At 42.4% G+C, this 19048-nt stretch overlaps 1 protein-coding gene across 8 annotated transcripts in view; it reads right to left on the bottom strand.

Annotated features, from left to right (window-relative positions):
• Heatr5a (HEAT repeat containing 5A) overlaps window positions 1-19048 on the bottom strand; it is a 100412-nt gene that overhangs the window by 68322 nt on the left and 13042 nt on the right. For 5 of the 8 annotated variants that reach the window (XM_075948891.1, XM_075948894.1, XM_075948896.1 and 2 more), the window contains exons 3-10: window positions 17278-17489; window positions 15747-15855; window positions 13935-14084; window positions 13116-13290; window positions 6921-7081; window positions 5392-5647; window positions 4214-4369; window positions 1526-1776 (exon numbers count right to left, since the gene is read on the bottom strand). In XM_075948891.1, coding sequence (XP_075805006.1) covers window positions 1526-1776; window positions 4214-4369; window positions 5392-5647; window positions 6921-7081; window positions 13116-13290; window positions 13935-14084; window positions 15747-15855; window positions 17278-17489 — 1470 coding nt within the window. The remainder of the gene's footprint in view (window positions 1-1525; window positions 1777-4213; window positions 4370-5391; window positions 5648-6920; window positions 7082-13115; window positions 13291-13934; window positions 14085-15746; window positions 15856-17277; window positions 17490-19048) is intronic. The other 3 variants (XM_075948893.1, XM_075948895.1, XM_075948898.1) reach the window with 1 other exon arrangement.

The following is a 19048-nucleotide window of genomic DNA, read 5'->3' as shown; positions in this document are numbered from 1 at the left end:
TGAGGATGAACTTAATACACACAATGATGATAACATGTCAGCAGGTAAGAATACCTATTGCTTTTACAGAATACCCATGTTCAGTTCCCAGCACTCACAAGGTGGTTTACAATCATCCATAACTCCAATTTCATGGGATCCAATACTATCCTCTGACCTCCGTGGGCACCAGGTATGAATGAGGTGAACACACATATACAAACACACAGGCAGGCAAACACTCATACAAATAACATAAAGGAAAATTTTTAAAAAGGTACTTCTCCAAGTAGTTACCTAGTTTGTTATAATGACACTGATAATACTAAAGAGATGTTTGGAATTTTTGAATAGAACCGATTCTTTTTTTGTTGTTGTTTGTTTTTTTGAGGCAGGATCTCTCTGTGTAGCCCTAGCTGTCTTGGAACTCATTCTGTAGACCAGGCTGGCCTCAAAGATCCACCTACCTCTGCCTCCTGAGTGTTGGGATTAAAGGCACGCACCACCACTACACTGAACCCTGACTAGTTTTGGAGGGGAGTGAAAAGGACATCTCAGTTTCATCACTAAGATATTTCCTGTTACTGGTTAATTACTGCTTTAGGCGTTTAGTAGAAAGAATGAGGCTGTAAGTATTTGTTTTGAAGAAATAAAATTATAAGTTCATAGTGATAATTTCAATTTAACTTATGAACTTTTATTTAACTTTTTTTTCAAGATGGGGTTTCTCTGTAGCTTTGAAGTTTGTCCTGGAACAAGCTCTTGTAGACCAGGCTGGCTTTGAACTCACAGAGATCCACCTGCCTCTGCCACCCGGGTACTAGGATTAAAGGTGTGCCATCACTGCCCGGCTATTTAACTTTCTTGATTCTGTAACTATAGCAATCATCTTTTTTTCTTATATGGAAAAATCTTAGCTCCTAAAATTAATTATTTATCTAGTTTATACAACTATATGTAAACTAATTCAGAAGACACCAATATTAACAATAACTAAGTTTACTGAATGACACTCAGGTATTCTTTCATAAGTCTATTTGTACTTCACTTTTTTTTTTTTCTGAGACAGGATTCCACTAAATAGTCCAGGCTACTCCCCACTCCTGATCCTTATGGCCTTACAGGTAAGCACAGTCAGGCTTGTAGTGGTATTTTTAAAGAGCAGGAGATGAACGCAATTGAGAAGCCAGAGTATTCGGTGGGATTTTAATAGACATACATGGCGAGGCTGGATACCCTGTAGTCTGTTACTACAGAGAGATCCTTCTATAAAAGCATCAGAAACAACCCTTCCCCCACCCCAGTGGGGTCAAAGCCAGGACTTGCGCACACTACACAAATACTCATCTGTGAGTCCTGCATTCTAGGTCAGGAAGTATTCCCTGAGAAAAGTGCGGACAGCCATCACTTTCCAGAGAGACTGTTGCTAGTGTTTAACATGAAGAGTAATCAGGCAGTCGCTTAAGACTTTAACTGGGGACACACAACAGCCACCCATTTTCAGGAAAATCGGAACATATCTCTGCATAGAGAAGGAAATCGTTACCTTGCCCTTTCCATGAGGAATTCCTAGAGGACAGTGTGCCACTGCACCGAGCAAAGCCGCCACAGCAAAACTAAAGCCAGTCACTGCTTCCGGTGAAGACTTAAGTGTGGTGATCCGGTCCAGGCAACGATCTAGGAGAGGTGTCAGCTGGGAAGGCAACGCCACAGCAATGCAGTGCAAGCACCAAGCTGCTGCCAGTCGAACGGAAACGCTAGGGTGCAGAGTCATTGAAATGACGCCATCCAGAAGGCCTGGAGGGACAGAGCAAAACAACTTATGTGCACAGACAGAACTCATTTAAGCCACCAGACAGTCAAAAGGATAGATAGCCCCCTGTATATAAAATATACCACTCTATGAAAAGCCAAATTACAATGAAAAAAGTGAGATATAATAAAATTGCTTTTGTTTTTTGTTTGTTTTTTTGAGACAGGGTTTTTCTGTGTAATACCCGTGGCTGTCCTGGAACTCTGCAGACCAGGCTGGCCTTGAACTCAGAGATCCACCTGCTTCTGCCCCAAGTGCGGGGATCAAACTGACCTGTTTTTGTTTTTTAATGCAGAGGTCATATCTAGTATTAGCTCATTAAAATAGGCTTATGCTAAGTCAATACACAAAGAAAACTTTTATTTCTTGATGTTTTTCATATTCTACCTTGAGATCATTTGTAATTCAGTATTGTACTAGTAACATAAAAATTACCAGTTCATAACAAAACCACCTTTAAGAAGTCAGACCTTGTCCAAACCCCCTTTTAAGGAGAGACTGTTTTACTGTTTCTAATTATGTGTGTGCTCGTGTGAGTGCTGCAGAGGACAGGGGCACTGGATCCCCTGAGCTGGAGTTACAGGCAGTTGTGAGCTTCCTGCATGGGCGCTGGGCTGGAACTCAGGGTTCTACTCTTCACCTCTAAGTCATCTTTCCAGCCCCCTTACTCCTCTAAAAACTCTCTCCGGCACATTAGAGACATGCTAAAAATGCTTCTATTTACTGCAGAGGTTTCACCAGGACCTCGGTGGTCTAACCCACTAACTCATCACACAACGACAGAGTACAGTGGACAGCAACAAGTCTCTCTTTATTATGATTCAAGACAGACCTTTGAGACATGGACGTTTCCTGCCGACTGCTGTAGAAATTTAGAGAGCTTGCAGACACAAATATGATGTAATCACAAAGGCACTTAGCAGGAATATGACAAAGAACAAAGCCACAGGAGGGATTACAGAGAAGACACCAGTCACTACAGACCACGTCTCACGGGGTCTCAGTGACACGAAAAGCCCTGAGTAGGTGATGGCAGCACTGGGAAGTGGAGGAGCAGTCACCAGGGGCTGGGAAGGGCAGGCGGGCACGGCCATGGCCAGATTCTCTTTTGGGGTGATAAAAACATCCTGTAGTTAAGCAGGGGTGGTAATCAGACAACTGTGAACTCTCGAAACCACTGAGCTGCATAATTTAAAGGAGTGGACTTCCCGTTATTGAAGATGTGACAACGTTTTTTTTTAATTTATTTATTATGTATATAGTGTTCTGGGCACCAGATCTCATTATAGATGGGTGTGAGCCATCATGTGGTTGCTGGGAATTGAACTCAGGACCTCTAGAACAACAGTCAGTTCTCTTAACCTCTAAGCCATCTCCCCAGCCGGAAGATGTGACAATGTTGACAAATTATTCTAAAATATGAAAAATTATTATCAGAAAGAAAAAGACTACTTATTATATAAAGATCTCTGAGGCACTGATGAGAGGAACCCTACAGATAGTATGGTTTCCACTGTAGCAGAGAAGGGCTAGGCTTTCTTCCAAGTTTTTCCATTACAGTAAACGTCTTCAGAAAGAGGAATGAGGAGAATTAGAAAATAACTTTTTCATCTTTTCGTAAAGACAGGAACTCACTATGGAGCCTTTGCCTTCTGAGTGCTGAGATTCAAGGTGTGCATCTCGTCGCACCTCTCCAGAGAACAGCCTTTAATTACAAAAGGGGAAGAAAGGCAAACAAACCCCCAAATTAAAATAAAACAAAAAGCCCCAGAAACCCCCTCAGATATTCACCCATCCATCAGTTTGTTGTAGAATATTATTTTAAGGTGTGTTACTTTTATTTATACTGTGGAACATTTGCTTAATGATGCAAAGATGTGTTTGTTAAATACAATTCACCTGCAGTCCAGAGGCTGCGTCAGGGACCTGCTGACTGGAACTTATAGGGAGGAGCCAGGCGGAGAAGGGGTTATGAGGGGCGGGACAAAGCACAGGACTTCTTGGGCTTGCTATTCAGCCTCTCTGGGAAGCAGGATTCTACCTCAACCTTTGAATCTGAGTTCTTTAGAGGGAAAGAGATTTAGATAAGTTCTCTTAGTAGTTTTGAAGGAGTCGGTGCCTGAGGGAACAGAATTTCCTCAGGCTGAGGCTTTTGCAGCCTAGCGGCGATAGCTGTAGATTAAAAGGCAGCAACCATTAAAAAAGAGGACAACATCTATTTATTGTTTTAAAGTTTTACTCTGTGTGTTATGTGTGAGTGTAAGTGCAGATGCCCTTGGGAGGCAGGACGAGGGCATCAGACCCCTTGGGGCTTGAGTTAACCCGTGGTTCTAAGCCACCAGATATGGCTGCTTTATGTTTGCTCTAGCTTACTCATATGAAGGAATACAGTATCGAGACAGTCACAAACAACAGAGTTACCTGTGCTGGACTCCTGCAGCAAAGGTGCAGCTGTAGTGCCAAGACCATGTATGAGATTTCCAAGTTCTTGTAATGCGCAAACCAGCGCGTGCTGGCTGGCTGCTACATCCGTGGAACTGAGCCGGGTTTCCAAATTACCATCACTCAACACAGCATCTGACGGAAACACAGGAATCACTTATGCATCACTTTTATAAACATATGTCATAGGAAGTCATCGATAAGAGCAAAAAGCACAAGGGCCAAAGAAATCCAGTACCCACTTGATCAGTAGGAAACCCAGGGTAAGTGCAATGTTTAAATTCACAATCACATGGGAAATCAATTGACCTTGGAATAAGATAAATCTTGAAAAAAATTTTTAGATCATTGATTTTACTATCTAACACATATGAGCACTTTGACTGCATGCATATATGTGCAATACACATGTGCGTTGGTGCCTGAAGTCAGATGGAGGTGTCAGATCCCTTGGGACTGGAGTTACAGACAGTTATGAGTCACCACATGGGTGCTGGGAATTGAACCCAGGTCCTCTGTATGAACAACAAAGACTCTTAACCACTGAGCCAACTCTTAAGCCCCTCAACTAAGATTCAATTCAAGCAGCATGATCAGATCCCTTGTTACCCTGTCAGCTATGGACAATGGGAAAGAAAACTCGGGGTTAATACATCTCCACGTTTTAGCCAAGACCAAGTGTAAGAAAATCAGGGTGATCAGAGTGGACAATATATAAGCTGAAGCGGCTGTTTAAAACAGCAATCCGAACATGTATAGGAACCACAACAAAACCCCGAGGAACCATCACGAACCAGCTTTTAAAGTTTTTGTTATGGGACTGGAGAGGTGGTTGGTTCAGTGGTTAAAAGCATTTGCTGCTCTTCCAGAGGACCTGGTTCCCAGGACCCATGCCGGGTGGCTCTCTGATGCTCTTCTGGCCTCCTTGGGTACTCAACATGCATGTGTGTACACAGCACACATGAATATGGCTACACATACACATGAATAAAAAATAAACTGTTTTTTTCATTCTTTTTTATTGTTTTCATTGAGCTATGTATTTTTCTATAGACTGTTTTTAAAAATATTTTTGTTATAGTAATACGGCAGCCCTGCTCTTTCAAAGGGTGGTGCGTTGGATACTGGTGAGCCAGACTCTTTTAGTAGATCCATACCCACAACTTTCTTTAGCTTCCAGATGGCCTGGCAGATATCCTTCGCAGCAGCAATTTGAGCCTTTTCTCCAAGAAGGCCTCCTATAGTCGCTCGAAGGATAAATGAAACGCAACGGCGACAGCAAACAGCATCAGTCTGAGTTTGGGTGGCTTTAGAATTCAACTGGGACACAAGGCTTAGCGTATGAGAAAGAAAGACTGCAAAATTCTTCTCTAACCAAGCTCCTCCTAATGTTGAAACAAATACCACGTAAGCCTAAAAAGAAAGCAATTTCATCTTCAAAATTCAATCATTTCAGTTGCAAATTAACATTTTTTTGTTCACAAAAATATGCAGAATTTCCCCTACACATCGTATTCCTTTCTGACTTAGTAACTTGGCAGACGTCAGTGTAGCGTGAGTGCTTGTTTGTGGCAAGACTGAAGAGACAGTCTCTCAATGTGGACTCCACCTACGTGGCACCTCTCTTCTACCTTGGTCAGGCTCTGTTTAATGTTCAGTAGAGAGAAACTGCCAGATATTTTGTAAAATGTGTCCCTAGCTTCTGGGAACAAAGGCTGGAGGCTATTTAACCTTCTGAACAAGCAAGCTGAATTCAAACACAGGAGCACATTGTATGAGCTACCCCCCAACACCATAACCCCTAAGGATTGTTCTAGACGCAAGGGAGAGTTTGCAGTGACGATCTTGCTGCTCTTTCTCTCCAGAGTGCTAACGATTCCTGACTCCAGGTACAAAGACAGCAGTCTTCTCAAGCAATACTGACAAGGAAACAGTTTACAGTCACGCTGGGTGCTTGCACATTCAGGAGCTGGCCACCCAACACAATCCATCAGGAAGCAGATGGATTTTTAGTTTATTTTAAATTGTTCATTGAAAATGTTCAGCATGCAATGACTTCATTTTTGGCTGGACATAGTAAATTTTGGGGATTCAGCCAAGGATCTTGTATGCAGCAGGCAAGTGCCCCTGCTGGCTGAGCTTCACCTCCAGTCCAGCATGAACTTCCCGAATCATGACACTTAGGAAAAAGACTTGGGAGGAGGATGCAGTAGCTTTTGCATTGTTTTATTATGAGAAATCTTTCTAAGGATTTAGCTTTAAAACTTGTGTTTAGGACAGAAAACTACAGAGCAAAAATATAGACTGCATGCCATAATCTCTTGTAGCGGTTAAAATCATGTTATCTTGACACATTAAATAATAAGTACTACCATTTGAACTGTACTGCATGAGCATACATAAACACAGAGGAAGAGATGTTAGCCATAAGACACATGACAGTACCAGGAGAGGAAAAACTGATTATGATTTAAAGGAAATAAGTAAAACTCTTTACTACAAATCATATTTGGGTTACAAGAGTCTCTTAACTTGTAACCTTGTTTTAAAAAACTATTTTTGCTTCACCATATCTCTCTGTGAAGGTGAGCACAATTAGCAACCTGGCACCAAGGATTCAAGATACTAAAACTTTCAGTGCAGGCCAGTGAGAGTTACCCATAGGTCACTGATTTGAGATTCTGACCTGAGTGACTCCCACGCGCACGTCCCTGCTGACCGAACTGCTTCCTTTCAGCATATCTCCACTGGCTCGGAGGAATCCTGAACTCCCACGCAGAAACCCTGTTCCCAGCAATTCCAGAACTTCCTCCAGTGAGACTCTGCGAGCATTTTGCCTCGAGGCTGCTATGACAAAGAACAAAAGAGCAATTCATAGTTTACAGACTCAACTTTAATGTGCAATCCTTTTATTTTGGGGGCTGGAGAGCCATCCAGGGACCTGTGCACATCAAGCGCATGCTCGGCTGCTGAGCTGCACCCCCAGCCAGGCAGACACAGCCTCTAGTTGCCAAAAGCAAGCATACTGACAGAAAAAGTAAAAATCCAAACGTAATGCAAAGTCCACAGGAGATCCCACGTATCAATAAACAGAAGAAGGCACATGACGATTTAACGGTCCATCAGAACGAGCCCTGGAGGGTCTGGGATGTACTGTGCAGTACAATGCTTGCCTAGAACATACACACAGAGCTGTGGGTTCAATCCTCAGCCCCGGGGAAAGAGCCCGAAGTGCCCTTTGACGGACATCTTCATGCTATGCCACTTCGTGATCCTGCTCCACTGCTTTCTTTCCCCCAAAATAATGAAAAGACAAGCGATCTCTCAACACAGAGGAACTATCAACCAAACCCACATGCATCATCACAGATGAAGACGCCATGGTGCACTGCAGAGCTGAAGGGACTGGAGAGCTGGCACGGGCTGCTCTAAGAGAATCCAAGACTGGTCCCAGCAGCCACTTAGGCGGCTGTAACTCCAACACCAAAGCCTCTGCTGGAACTACACTCATTGGCACAAACTCCTGTACATACACAACACACAACTAAAGTAAATTAGCCAGACAGTGGTGGTACACGCCTTTAGTTCCAGCACTCGGGAGGCAGAGGCAGGTGGATCTCTGTAAGTTCCAGGACAGCTAGGGCTGTTACACAGAGAAACCCTGTCTCGACAAAACAGACAAACAAACAAACACACACACACACACACACATATATACAAAAATCTTTAAAAAACAGAAATACTAAAATCAAAACATGAATTTTTCCAAATATTCTATAACTTTTAATGAAATTTACACAAGGAAACCATCATGCTTTCTTGTTAAAATTTTCAACTGGCAAATATGACTTTTATCATTTTATCAGTCTCTTAAATGAAATAGTAGGATCATAACAACTACTAAAATTGGCTTAGGTTTTAACAATGAAAAGACCAGTTAGGGCAGGAATTCAAGAATGTCTTTTGTCTGATATTTCTGAATTTCTAATTATGAACACCATAAAAAGAAGACCTTTAAAAAAAAAACCTCATTTTTCATCTGAACACACTAGGTAAAAAGCTCAGACCCCATAAACTCAAATCATACAGTAGCAGAGAAATTAACTTTCTTTAACATCTACTCTAGAGTCTGAGGAAGAGAAAACTACCCGAGGCCAATGAGAATCTACGCTGGAATCTGAAGAAACACAAAGAACCGCACAAACCCCCTCCCCTGGGTGTGCAAACACCAGGAAGGTGAACAATAAACACGAACGATGTGTCATGTGTCGCAGTCATTTAACAGCGCCTGGAGAGATGAGAAGGTGAGGTTGGATAGACTCAGGGTGTGTGAACGGAGCAGGAGGGCAGGGCAATCAGGCATATGCACATCTGGAACAGTCTCTAGGCCTTTTCTTCTAGGCAAAAAAGGTTTCAAAGAGCCATACTGAGTACCCACTGAGTCCGAGCAGGCAGGGTGGATGGAGCCATGAAGGTTAGCTAACAGACAGCCCCCAGAGGAGAAGACGGGAGAGAGCGTGGCACAGAGAGAACACATAGACCTTGTAGATCAGCACAGCAGGGTGGGGCAGGAGAAGAAGAGGGATGCAATTGGCCCTTCTGCTGCTCTAGTGACACCAGACTATAGAGGGGACACAGCCACGAGATGGAGCCACTAGAAGTGATCTGTAAATTCAAGCTAAGGGACAAAGGTGAGTCAGGGAAGGGAAGGGTGGGTCTCAGAAGATTACATTTCTCGAATTACAAAAATAAACAAAGAGAAAAGCTGCAAGAAGGGCATAGTCAACTCTCAAACGCTTTGTACCTAGGCTCCTCATATTTCATTTTGAAGAATAGATTCCTGGCCAGTTGTTTCATAGAATGGCTGATTCCAACGAGTCTGGTATTTCATCAGAGTTCTGGTGGAGAACCACCTAATGGATAGTTTCTCTCAGTAGCTTAGCTTTGAATAGCTGGGTAAGGTTAGCCTTCTCAATGTACTCGCCATGAGATTATTTGAAAGTGCTATACAGCTTCCATCCAGGATCCACCAGGAAGCCCTGTGTAGATTTTCACTACAACTGCAGAAAGGTCCTTTCTATCCTCCTCCTGCAGTGGCCAGCCGCCATGCTACCCATGAAAGCAGCTCTTCCCGTCTCCTGGCTCCCGGGATCAGCATGGCCTCAGAGATCCTTTCTTCAACAGTTCTAAGGGTTTCTATCACTAGCCATTTTGGTGCTGGGTTTGAGCTGGAGGCATCACTCTACAACACAAATGCTTCCTGGTTTTGGCACAGATGCTCAAGGCTCATCCTGAACTTTCTAGGCTCTGCCCCAGAACTATGCATGCTTCAGAGTCTCAACTCTGGATGTATTTATAGTTCAAACAGATGCTAAGTGCCAGAGGAGTCAAAGGTGACTCATGAATTTTGGACTAAGTACCCAGGAAGGCTCCGTGGATGTAGTACTTACCTAGCACAGACAAACCCTGGACTTTATATCTGGTGCTTTATAAACCGGGCATGGTGGGTAAGCCCACAGATCCCAAATAAGAAATTAAAACTAGAAGCACTGTTTGATACAGCCATTCCATTTGTGACTATTTACTTGAAAGAACTGAAACTGGAATTCCAAAGTATGATGGCTAATCTTGTTTGCTAACTTGCCCACAACTAGAATTAACTAAAACCCAAGCAACTGGGCACACTTGTGATGTGGAATACGCCTTTACACTGTGTGAATATATGTCGCTGTGACTGGTTTAATAAAGAAGCTGACAGGTCAACAGTTCAACAGAATCAGGTTACTCAGGAGCATCAAACAAAGAATGCTGGATAGAAGGGTGGCGTCTAGAGTCACCAGCAGATGCAGAGAGAAGCGAGATGGGGATGCTGTGATGAGAAAGGGTACCAAGCCACATGGCAAAGCATAGACAAGAAATGCAAGGGTAAAAAAAGGAAAAGAAAATATGGGTTAATTTAAATGTAAGAGTTAGCTAGTAGCAAGCCTGAGTTATTGTTTGAGCGTTTGTAATTAATTTAAACCTTAATGTGTTTATTTGGAAGCAGCTGACGACAGGAAAACTGTTTACATTGTGAGAACTTTTCTGGTTTGGATTATTTGAGGTGGAAGACCCACCCTAAATCTGGGCCACCTCTTTGTGAACACTCACATTAAAAGACACTGAAGAAGAAAGATTTTGATTTTTAAGCCACTTTAATAAATCCCTTTTATAGATGTGTTTATTCTATCACGTCCATTCCTTCAGAGAAGCCTGGCTGATAAACAAAGAGATTAGTACTCTCATATCTACTGCAATACTATTCTTAATAGCTAAGATACACATGGAACAATCTTAATGGCCACCAACTAGTACACTGATAAATCAAGTGTAGCATATACGCACAACAGAATCATATTGAGTCTTTTTACAAAGGAATTATGGATTGTATGACAAAACATAGACAGATGACAAGAACTCATGTAAGAAGTGAGTCAGGCTGTGGAAGTCACTCAGTCGGAACAGCGGTTCCTCAAGGGCACACAGCCCTGGGTTGATCCCCAGAACTGCATAAAGCTTGCATGCCGGCACATGCCTGTGATCCCCGCACTCGGAGATAATGGAGGAGAACCACATGTTCAAGGCTGGCCTGGGATACTCTCAATAAAAAAAGTAAAAACACAACACAACTATGACTTGCAGATCATACAACAAAGTAGAATTTAAAGATGCAAAACGAATCTCCAACAAAAGAGTAGGCCAAAGTTTCACTGTGGGTACAACTGATTCTTCCTTTCCTTAGTCAATTTTCATTGCTTCTCTAAGAGAGCAGAGATTAAATTCTTTGCACTTTTATTTTGCTGTTCTACATTGCGCTTTTTACTCCATCTGTGTAGTATTGCTAAGGACAACCTGTGGAGGTGTGTAGTTGACATTTTTAAGAGGGTTTGAATAAACATATGTTCTAACCTCAATCTCTTCATTTTTATACCTCTTAAATGCAATTCTTTTCTTCCTGGTTTGGGGTGGGTGTGTCTTCTTCCCAGCATAGCCCGCCTGATCCCCCCAAATAAGAACGTGTGAGTGAATCACAAGACTACAAAAACCACGGGGAAAGAAATTTCCTGTTGTGACTGTTACGGATGTGGGTCTCACTTGGAGAATGAGACGGCTGTACCCAAAGGTTTGCTACTGTTTCCCCCGTGATTCTAACATGGTGTCACCTCTGTCTTTTCTTACTGCTCGCTGAGGAGCAATGTTTTAGAGAAACAATGGACTTTCCCTCTAGATAACAATGAAGTACTTCTTTAATAATGTTTTTCGGGAGCCACCGTAGGGTTGGCAAGAGACTTGAACCTAGAGTGGCTCCCAGGTGCCCAAGCCGAGGTCCCCAGTTAGTTCCTTGGGCAGCTGAGGATAGGGAACCTGAAATGACCCTATCCTATAGCCATACTGATGAATATCTTGCATATCACCATAGAACCTTCATCTGGTGATGGATGGAGATAGAGACAGAGACCCACACTGGAGCACTGGACTGAGCTCCCAAGGTCCCAATGAGGAGCAGAGGGAGGGAGAACATGAGCAAAGAAGTCGGGACCACGAGGGGTGCACCCATCCACTGGGACAGTGGAGCTGATCTACTGGGAGCTCACCAAGGCCAGCTGGACTGTGACTGAAAAAGCATGGGATAAAACTGGACTCTCTGAACATGGCGAACAATGAGGGCTGATGAGATGCCAAGGACAATGGCACGGGGTTTTGATCCTACGTAATGTGCTGGCTTTGTGGGAGCCTAGCCAGTTTGGATGTTTACCTTCCTAGATATGGACGGAGGGGGGAGAACCTAGGACTTACCACAGGGCAGGGAACCCTGACTGCCCTTTGGACTGGAGAGGGAGGGGAAAAGGAGTGGGGGGAGGGGGAGAAGGGTGGGAGGAGGGGGAGGGAAATGGGAGGCTGGGAGGAGGTGGAAACTTGTTTTTTTTTTCTCCTTTTCTCAATAAAAAAAAATAATGTTTTTCAAATAATGCACACACAAATTATATAGAATGCCTGATAAAGTAAGCATTTAGATTAAACTGGGTCCTTAGGGTTTCACACATCTTAAAACCACTCAGGCTACGCCTTCTGGTCTGAGTTATCTGAGTCAAGGTCTAGAGAAGTTACAGTTTCATTTATGTGAGTGTTTTTATCTTTGAGGATACAGGATAAAGTATTCAGTTATTCATCTGCACTTTGCACATACTGTATATAGTATATAGAATCTTCGTTTTCAAAAACATCCTCTCTTTGCTTACAGCTTAGAGAATATACGAGGGACTAAAACTAACAAAAGAAAACTGTCCAAACAGAATATATGCCACACATCTGTCAGTAATTATCCACATCAGCTACGCCCCTTACCAATCTAGACAACGACAAGCCAGATATAATAAAATATAGCCTTAAAATAACTTCTAAGATTTAGGCCTTATGTCTTATTGAATAAAATCACATCAAAATTCTTTGTTTGTTTGTTTATTTTGTTTTTGAGATATGGTTTTACTGGGTAGTCCTGGCTGCTCTGGAACTTGATATGCAGACCAGGCTGGCCTTGAACTTAGAGCACCCGCAGGCCCACACCTACTAAGTGCTGGGGTTAAAGGTTACCACACCCAGGTAAAATTCGTTTTTTAAAAAGACAATAACTCAGTAAAGCACACTGCAAAAATTGTTTGGGTTTTTTCCTCTACTTTTTTTTTTACTGAGTTGTTTGAGAATAGCATCTTAAGACCTATAGCAATATTCATGAACTGCAACTGATTTATAGCCTGCTTTTCAAATATTAAAAATAGGTAGCTGTATTTATGAACAGAGGAGAGGTGAAGAAGACACTCTGAGAATAATTAAATAACTTTACCTGCTCCTGGATGCTTAGCAATTACAGCCTTAGCCAACACTGTGCCCAGTAGCTTTGAAACGGAAATCCTCACATCGTAATTGGAACCTTCGAAGGACTTAAAACATAGTGTGGCCACACTGTCTAGGTCCGTGCTCCACATAAAGACAGCCTCATTCTGGAGTTCAAGAAGACACTATGCAAATGCACACATAGATTAGTGAGGAAAAAAAACAAAATATAGATGTCAGGTTCAGGTATGTGTAAGCTGTAGAAATAGAACGGTCTAACAAAAACACAATTTCATAGTATTTTATATGCTATAGGAACAACCAAGAACTATTAAAACTCATATATGTTAGTACAAAAAAAAAGATGAGAGAACAACCCCCTTCTAATTCTCAGAGCACATTAAAAAAACAAAAGCACCAAACAAACCCTCAGAGTCAACCTGCTAACTATGACACCCGTGGTGACAATCCGAGCAATCGCAAGTGACTGCACTCTACTGCCCAGTCAACTACGCCAAGGGTAACTTTTTAAAACTGAAAACAATTTGGAGCAACAATAACTAACACACACATTCAGTTCAGGCCTGTAGAGAGGGGGCGCACACAAACAGAATGCACCTGTAAGTGTGGAAGCCAGACCTTCCTGTCAGGGCAATACACACGGTGCAGCTGGGAACCTCTGGCCTGTGGTTCCTCACATCAGCACCAGACCCCACCAGCTACTTTCCAAGGCTACAGCTCTAACATCATGTGGCTGAGCCTAATGCTTTCAGATTGCGTTCACTCTCTTCGTACACGGTTTAGCCAGGTGGCAGTCAGAGGGTTTTACCTTGGCAGCAGCACAACGGACAGCCATGGATCTGTCTGTCAAGCAGGACCGAGCAGCTTTGTAAACATCCCGGTGGCACGGTGCAGCGGCAGCACCCAGGCCAGTCAGTATACTCTGCAGACTCAGCATGATCTCATAGCGGCCCTGAGACTGCCAAGAAGGAAAGAACAACGCAAAGAATAACGGGGAAAGTTCACCCAAAGGGCAACACTAAACACTGTGTTTATTTCAGATGTAAGAAAATTCAGGTTTATGTACTGACCAACTTATTATAGTGTTTCTGACATTAAGAAACACTAACCAGTTGTGGTGGCGCATGCCGTTAATCCCAGCACTCTGGAGGCAAAGGTAAGTCCTGGACTACAGAGAGAAGTCTTGTCTCGCAAAACAAAAACACAAAAAACAAATCAAACAAACACTAACCATTCAATTTTCTATTAAAAAAGAACTATCAGTACATATCTCAATACAATAGAATCCCAGCACTCTGAGGCTCAAACCTGGACCATGGCTGCACCTCAGTGAGAGCTCTTGTCAATAGCGCGCGCCAGGCTCTGCCTTCAATCTCACCACCAAAAAACAAACAAACAAACAAAAACAAAAAAAGCCCCCGCAAAAACCAAAGAACGGGGGCTGGAGAGATGGCTCATTGGTTAAGAGCACTGACTGTTCTAGCAGAGGACCCGGGTTCGGTTTCCAGCACCACACAGAGTTCACAATCATATCTAACTCCAGTTCCACAGGATCCAATCCCTCTTCTGACCTCCAAGGAGCACCAGGCATGAATGTGGTACACATACATATATGTAGGCAAAACACTCATAAAAATGACTCCTTTACACACACACACACACACACACACACACACACACACACACACACACACCTGAGGAGTCCTTTTCATGCTTGCTCATATGTATGATTTCAGGGCTGACCTCTTGGTACTGGATAACCGATGGGGGCTCAGCACTGCTGAAGACTAATTCTCCTCTCAGAACACATCAGCTGTATGCAGTTCTTTGTCTAGCGGTGGGGCATGTTGCTAATCTCCCCTTCCAAGAATGAAACCCAATTTATCAACGCAGAAAGCCTTCCCAAATGTCAACAGTCTTTTGGAAAACAATGCTAGGAAGTAATCTGCTTGGAGGGCCCTCACCAGTCTGGTGATGCAGACTTCAGACCTTACGGTTCTGACTCTAGTACAAATCTTAAATTTAATGGTGTTTGTTTTTCATTTCCTAGTGTTTTGTCTTGTAACATTTTAGAAATGTGAAGTTGGGCTATCTTTGTATATAAATGACTTCAGAGCTATTTTCTAGAATGGTTCTCTAAACAAAGAAAGAACTGTTGTAATCTTTTAGCATTATCCATAAATATTAGGAATTTAATATTTAGTCCTAAATACTAGAACTTAAATTTTTTTTATTAACAGATGAGTTTAATTTAAAAAGTGGTTAAACTATAGCGGTTGTGAGATTACAGGATCTTGGAAATTAAATTAAGTCAGTCTCAAAACCAAGAGGTGCTCCCGAGAGCAATGCCACAGTACCAGGAGGGAAAGGTTGCGGCTGTGTTCTGTGGGCCTGGCATGTAAAGGCCCTCCAGGTCCGACCCCAACCCTTTTCTCTTTCCCTCTAACTACACACTGCTTATTCCTTTCCAATGCTAGTATGATAACCAATCTACTTTCCAGGCATCATACATATTCTAGATATGTTTAGTTTAGATAAAGTTACACAGCTATCTTTGCATGTAACCCTTTTACTAACTCTGGAAAGTACAGTTGCACACGATGCCCTTGGTTGCACTTACCTCTGCACTCTTCATTGCTTTCAGAATGTTCCCCACTGTATCAGGAAAGGCGTTAGCCAGTATTCTACCCAACTTCTTGTACAAGGCACCCAAACACACCACAGCAGCACTGAAACAACATTTAAATTGGAAACAGAGTCACGACCAAAAAGGGTGGTGGTATAGACAGCTTAATACTGTATAAACATGACTATTCAAACTGTTCCCATTCTCTGTGGTTCTGGTTTTTATGGGTGAGTTTCCGCGAATAATAAAATTTTTAAATTATGTGGGTATGTGTATGGCTGTGCCTGGGTTTGTGCAAGTGAGCACAGTGCCCATAAAGGGCAGAAGGGGACGTCAGATTTGCCCTGGAGCTGGAGTTCCAGGCACGTGTGAGCTGCCTGACTATGGGTGCCAGGAATCCAAGCAAGGTCTTCTGGAAGAGCACTTCACACTCTTCACGCTGAGCCATCTCTCCGCCTCCTTAGAATGCTTTCGACTGTGATGAAGTGCCACTCACCTATATTTCTTTCTGTCTTAGTTTACTACTAAGAACTTAATAAAAGAATAAACAAAACATGAAGAACTGAAAACACATTCTTAAACACTTACCTACCAAAAACTTAGGAAGATGTTTTCATTCCCAAAGCTAGACTTTTGCCACATCTTAGTCTTTTTTGTTTATTATTATTATTATTATTAATAGTATCAGAGATAGAAGCCAAGGCCCTTTGTACATGTTACGCCATGAGTGGCATTCCCATCTTATTCTTGTTACTTAATCCAGTGCCTTCTGAATGCTAGGCATGCCTTCTACTACTGAGTTGTATATCCTTAGACCCTGACCTTTTTTTAGAATTATTTTATGCGTAAGGCTGTTTTGCCTGCAAGCATGTATGTGCACCATATGCATTCTTGGTGCCTGTGGAGATTAAAGAGGGCACTGAATCCTGTATTTGGAGTTACAGGTAGTTGTGAGCCAACATATGAATGCTGAGGATGGAAGCTAGGACCTTAACTGCCGGTTCATCTCCCCTAAAATATGTTTAAAAGGACTTACTTGACAGGAAAATATTGCGCTTCTTTTGTTTCTTTGTTTTGGTTTTTCAAGACAGACTTTCTCTGGGTAGCCCTGGCTGTCCTGGAACTTGCTCTGTAGACCAGGCTGGCCTCAAACTCAGAGTCACCTGCCTCTGTCTCCCAAAGTGCTGGGATTAAAGATGTGTGCCACCACTGCACGGCTGAATGTTGTCTGTTTGTTTTAATAGATCAGAAATCAAGCTGTGCAGGTGATAAGTGACTTTAATTAGAGAATTCAGGAGACACAGGCAGATTTCTTTGAGTTCAAGGCCAGTCAAATCTATGTAGGGAGTTCCAGGACAGTCAGGACTACATAGATAGACCCTGTCTCATAAAATAAAAGAAAAACTAAAAATAAAAAACTGAATTTATGCTCTATTTCAAAACAAGTGTTAAAAAGATTATATAATTCAGAAAAATCATACAAGGAAACAGTATTTTGCATTGTTAGGTTTTAAAGTTTACTTACAGTTTGGTGGGAAGGTAACTTGGAGAGTCATCTTTGCTACGAATAAGATCATTACACTTATCAATTGTCTCATAAACAGAAAACGTGTCTCCAATACTATAAAGTATGGCTAGATTCTGAGCAAGGAGCTTGCGCGTGGGAGGCCCTGGGGAGCTGTTGAGTAAGGACAGGAGCTGTTCAACAAGAGCCTTCTGCTTCTCCCTCACATCAGCCTACAAAGGAAGTAACAAAGGACAGAAAGTTAGCAGGACTCCCTGTGACTGCGCGGTACAGATCTTCCCTAGGAAAACTCCACATTATTCTGAACGCAGATCCCCATACCTAAGTTGGAGACAAGGTACTGTGCTATACTAACAAGCAGTTCTTTGCTTTGCTCTCACCAAGAAGGAAACTCTGAAACACATTGCAGACCATGAACAGAGACAGGGTTCTTCTTCTAAGTCTACTTGAAAGACACGTGATTTGTGATTTTACAGCTTACTGAGTCAACTCTCCCCACTGAGTTATGTGAGCGATGTAAGGCAGCAGCCTATAGCCCAAAGCAAGAGCTGATCCTGCAGCAGCTTCCTGGTGTATTCAAGTCTTCCTAAGGACAGCACAGTTTTCTTGGTACAAGTGAATGCGTATGAATGTAACACCCGTGTGCTTTCTGAAAAAGTTACTGCAACACTAATGGCACTCAGGTGCTCGTTCAATTCCACAAATTAGTATTTGTTCAATGAGTAGATAGAATTTTATCTTAAAAAAAACCTTTTCCAGACAGATGTGGTGGCATATGCTTTTAGTCCCAGCACTTAGAGGGCAGAGGCAGGTGGATCACTGAGAGAGACCAGCCTGATCTACAGAGCAAGTTCCAGGATAGTCAGGGTTACACAGAGAAACTCTGTCTGGAAAAGAAAAAAAAAAAAAAAAAGGATGTCTCTTTTTAAATCTTAAGTATATTGGCATTTTGACCGCACGGAGGCACCGCATGCATACTGGTACACCACATGTTACCCAGTGCCCATGGAAGCCAGAAGAGGACACTGGATCCCCTAGGACTGGAGTTATAGACAGTTATAAGCGGCCTTTGCGTGCTGGGTATCAAACCTACGCCCTCTGGAAGATGGGCTGGTGCTCTTAACCACTGAGCCATTTCTTCAGCCCTAGAATTTTATCTTTTGTTAAGCTTATTTTCCCAAACCTAGAATTTGCTTTTAATTTATTCTTGAAGATAACCAAATTTATCAAATATTTATATTATATTATATTGCCTGCTAACAATAAATAGTTTCAGAATTAGGAGGGTTTTTAACTGATTTAAAATCAGTTTTAAATTAACAAACATTTATCTTCTGTGAAATGTATCTGTGAGTGTGTGTGTGTGTGCACGCGCATGTGCTGGGTATGTACAACTGAGACCTACCATCACTTTTGTATTACGTACAACACTGTGGTTATATAAAATGTCCTCATCTGAGAGAGGTGCTGGAGTGTCCAGAATTGCCACCTCATGTCCGTGTGCAGCATGTCCAAAGGGGTAGGCACATAGCACAAGAAATCAGTTTTCTTTCTTTGCATCTATTTCATGCGCTTTGGGAGAGGGAATAGAAAGAGCTTTTCAGCTCCTATTCTCCTCCCAGGTCTCACAGCTTCTGAAAGTAAAATTCCAATGGCATTGTTTAGCACCATAGGACATCAGGACTTCATGTATTTGGAGAAACACAAGTTGTAAAAGATAATGAAGATGAAACAGAATACACAGGGGTTGTGATGTGTGTGTGTGTGCGCG

Source organism: Microtus pennsylvanicus, chromosome 14 (assembly GCF_037038515.1).
Source record: "Microtus pennsylvanicus isolate mMicPen1 chromosome 14, mMicPen1.hap1, whole genome shotgun sequence".
Classification (NCBI taxonomy): domain Eukaryota; kingdom Metazoa; phylum Chordata; class Mammalia; order Rodentia; family Cricetidae; genus Microtus; species Microtus pennsylvanicus.
This window is presented reverse-complemented; position numbering and strand designations above follow the sequence as displayed.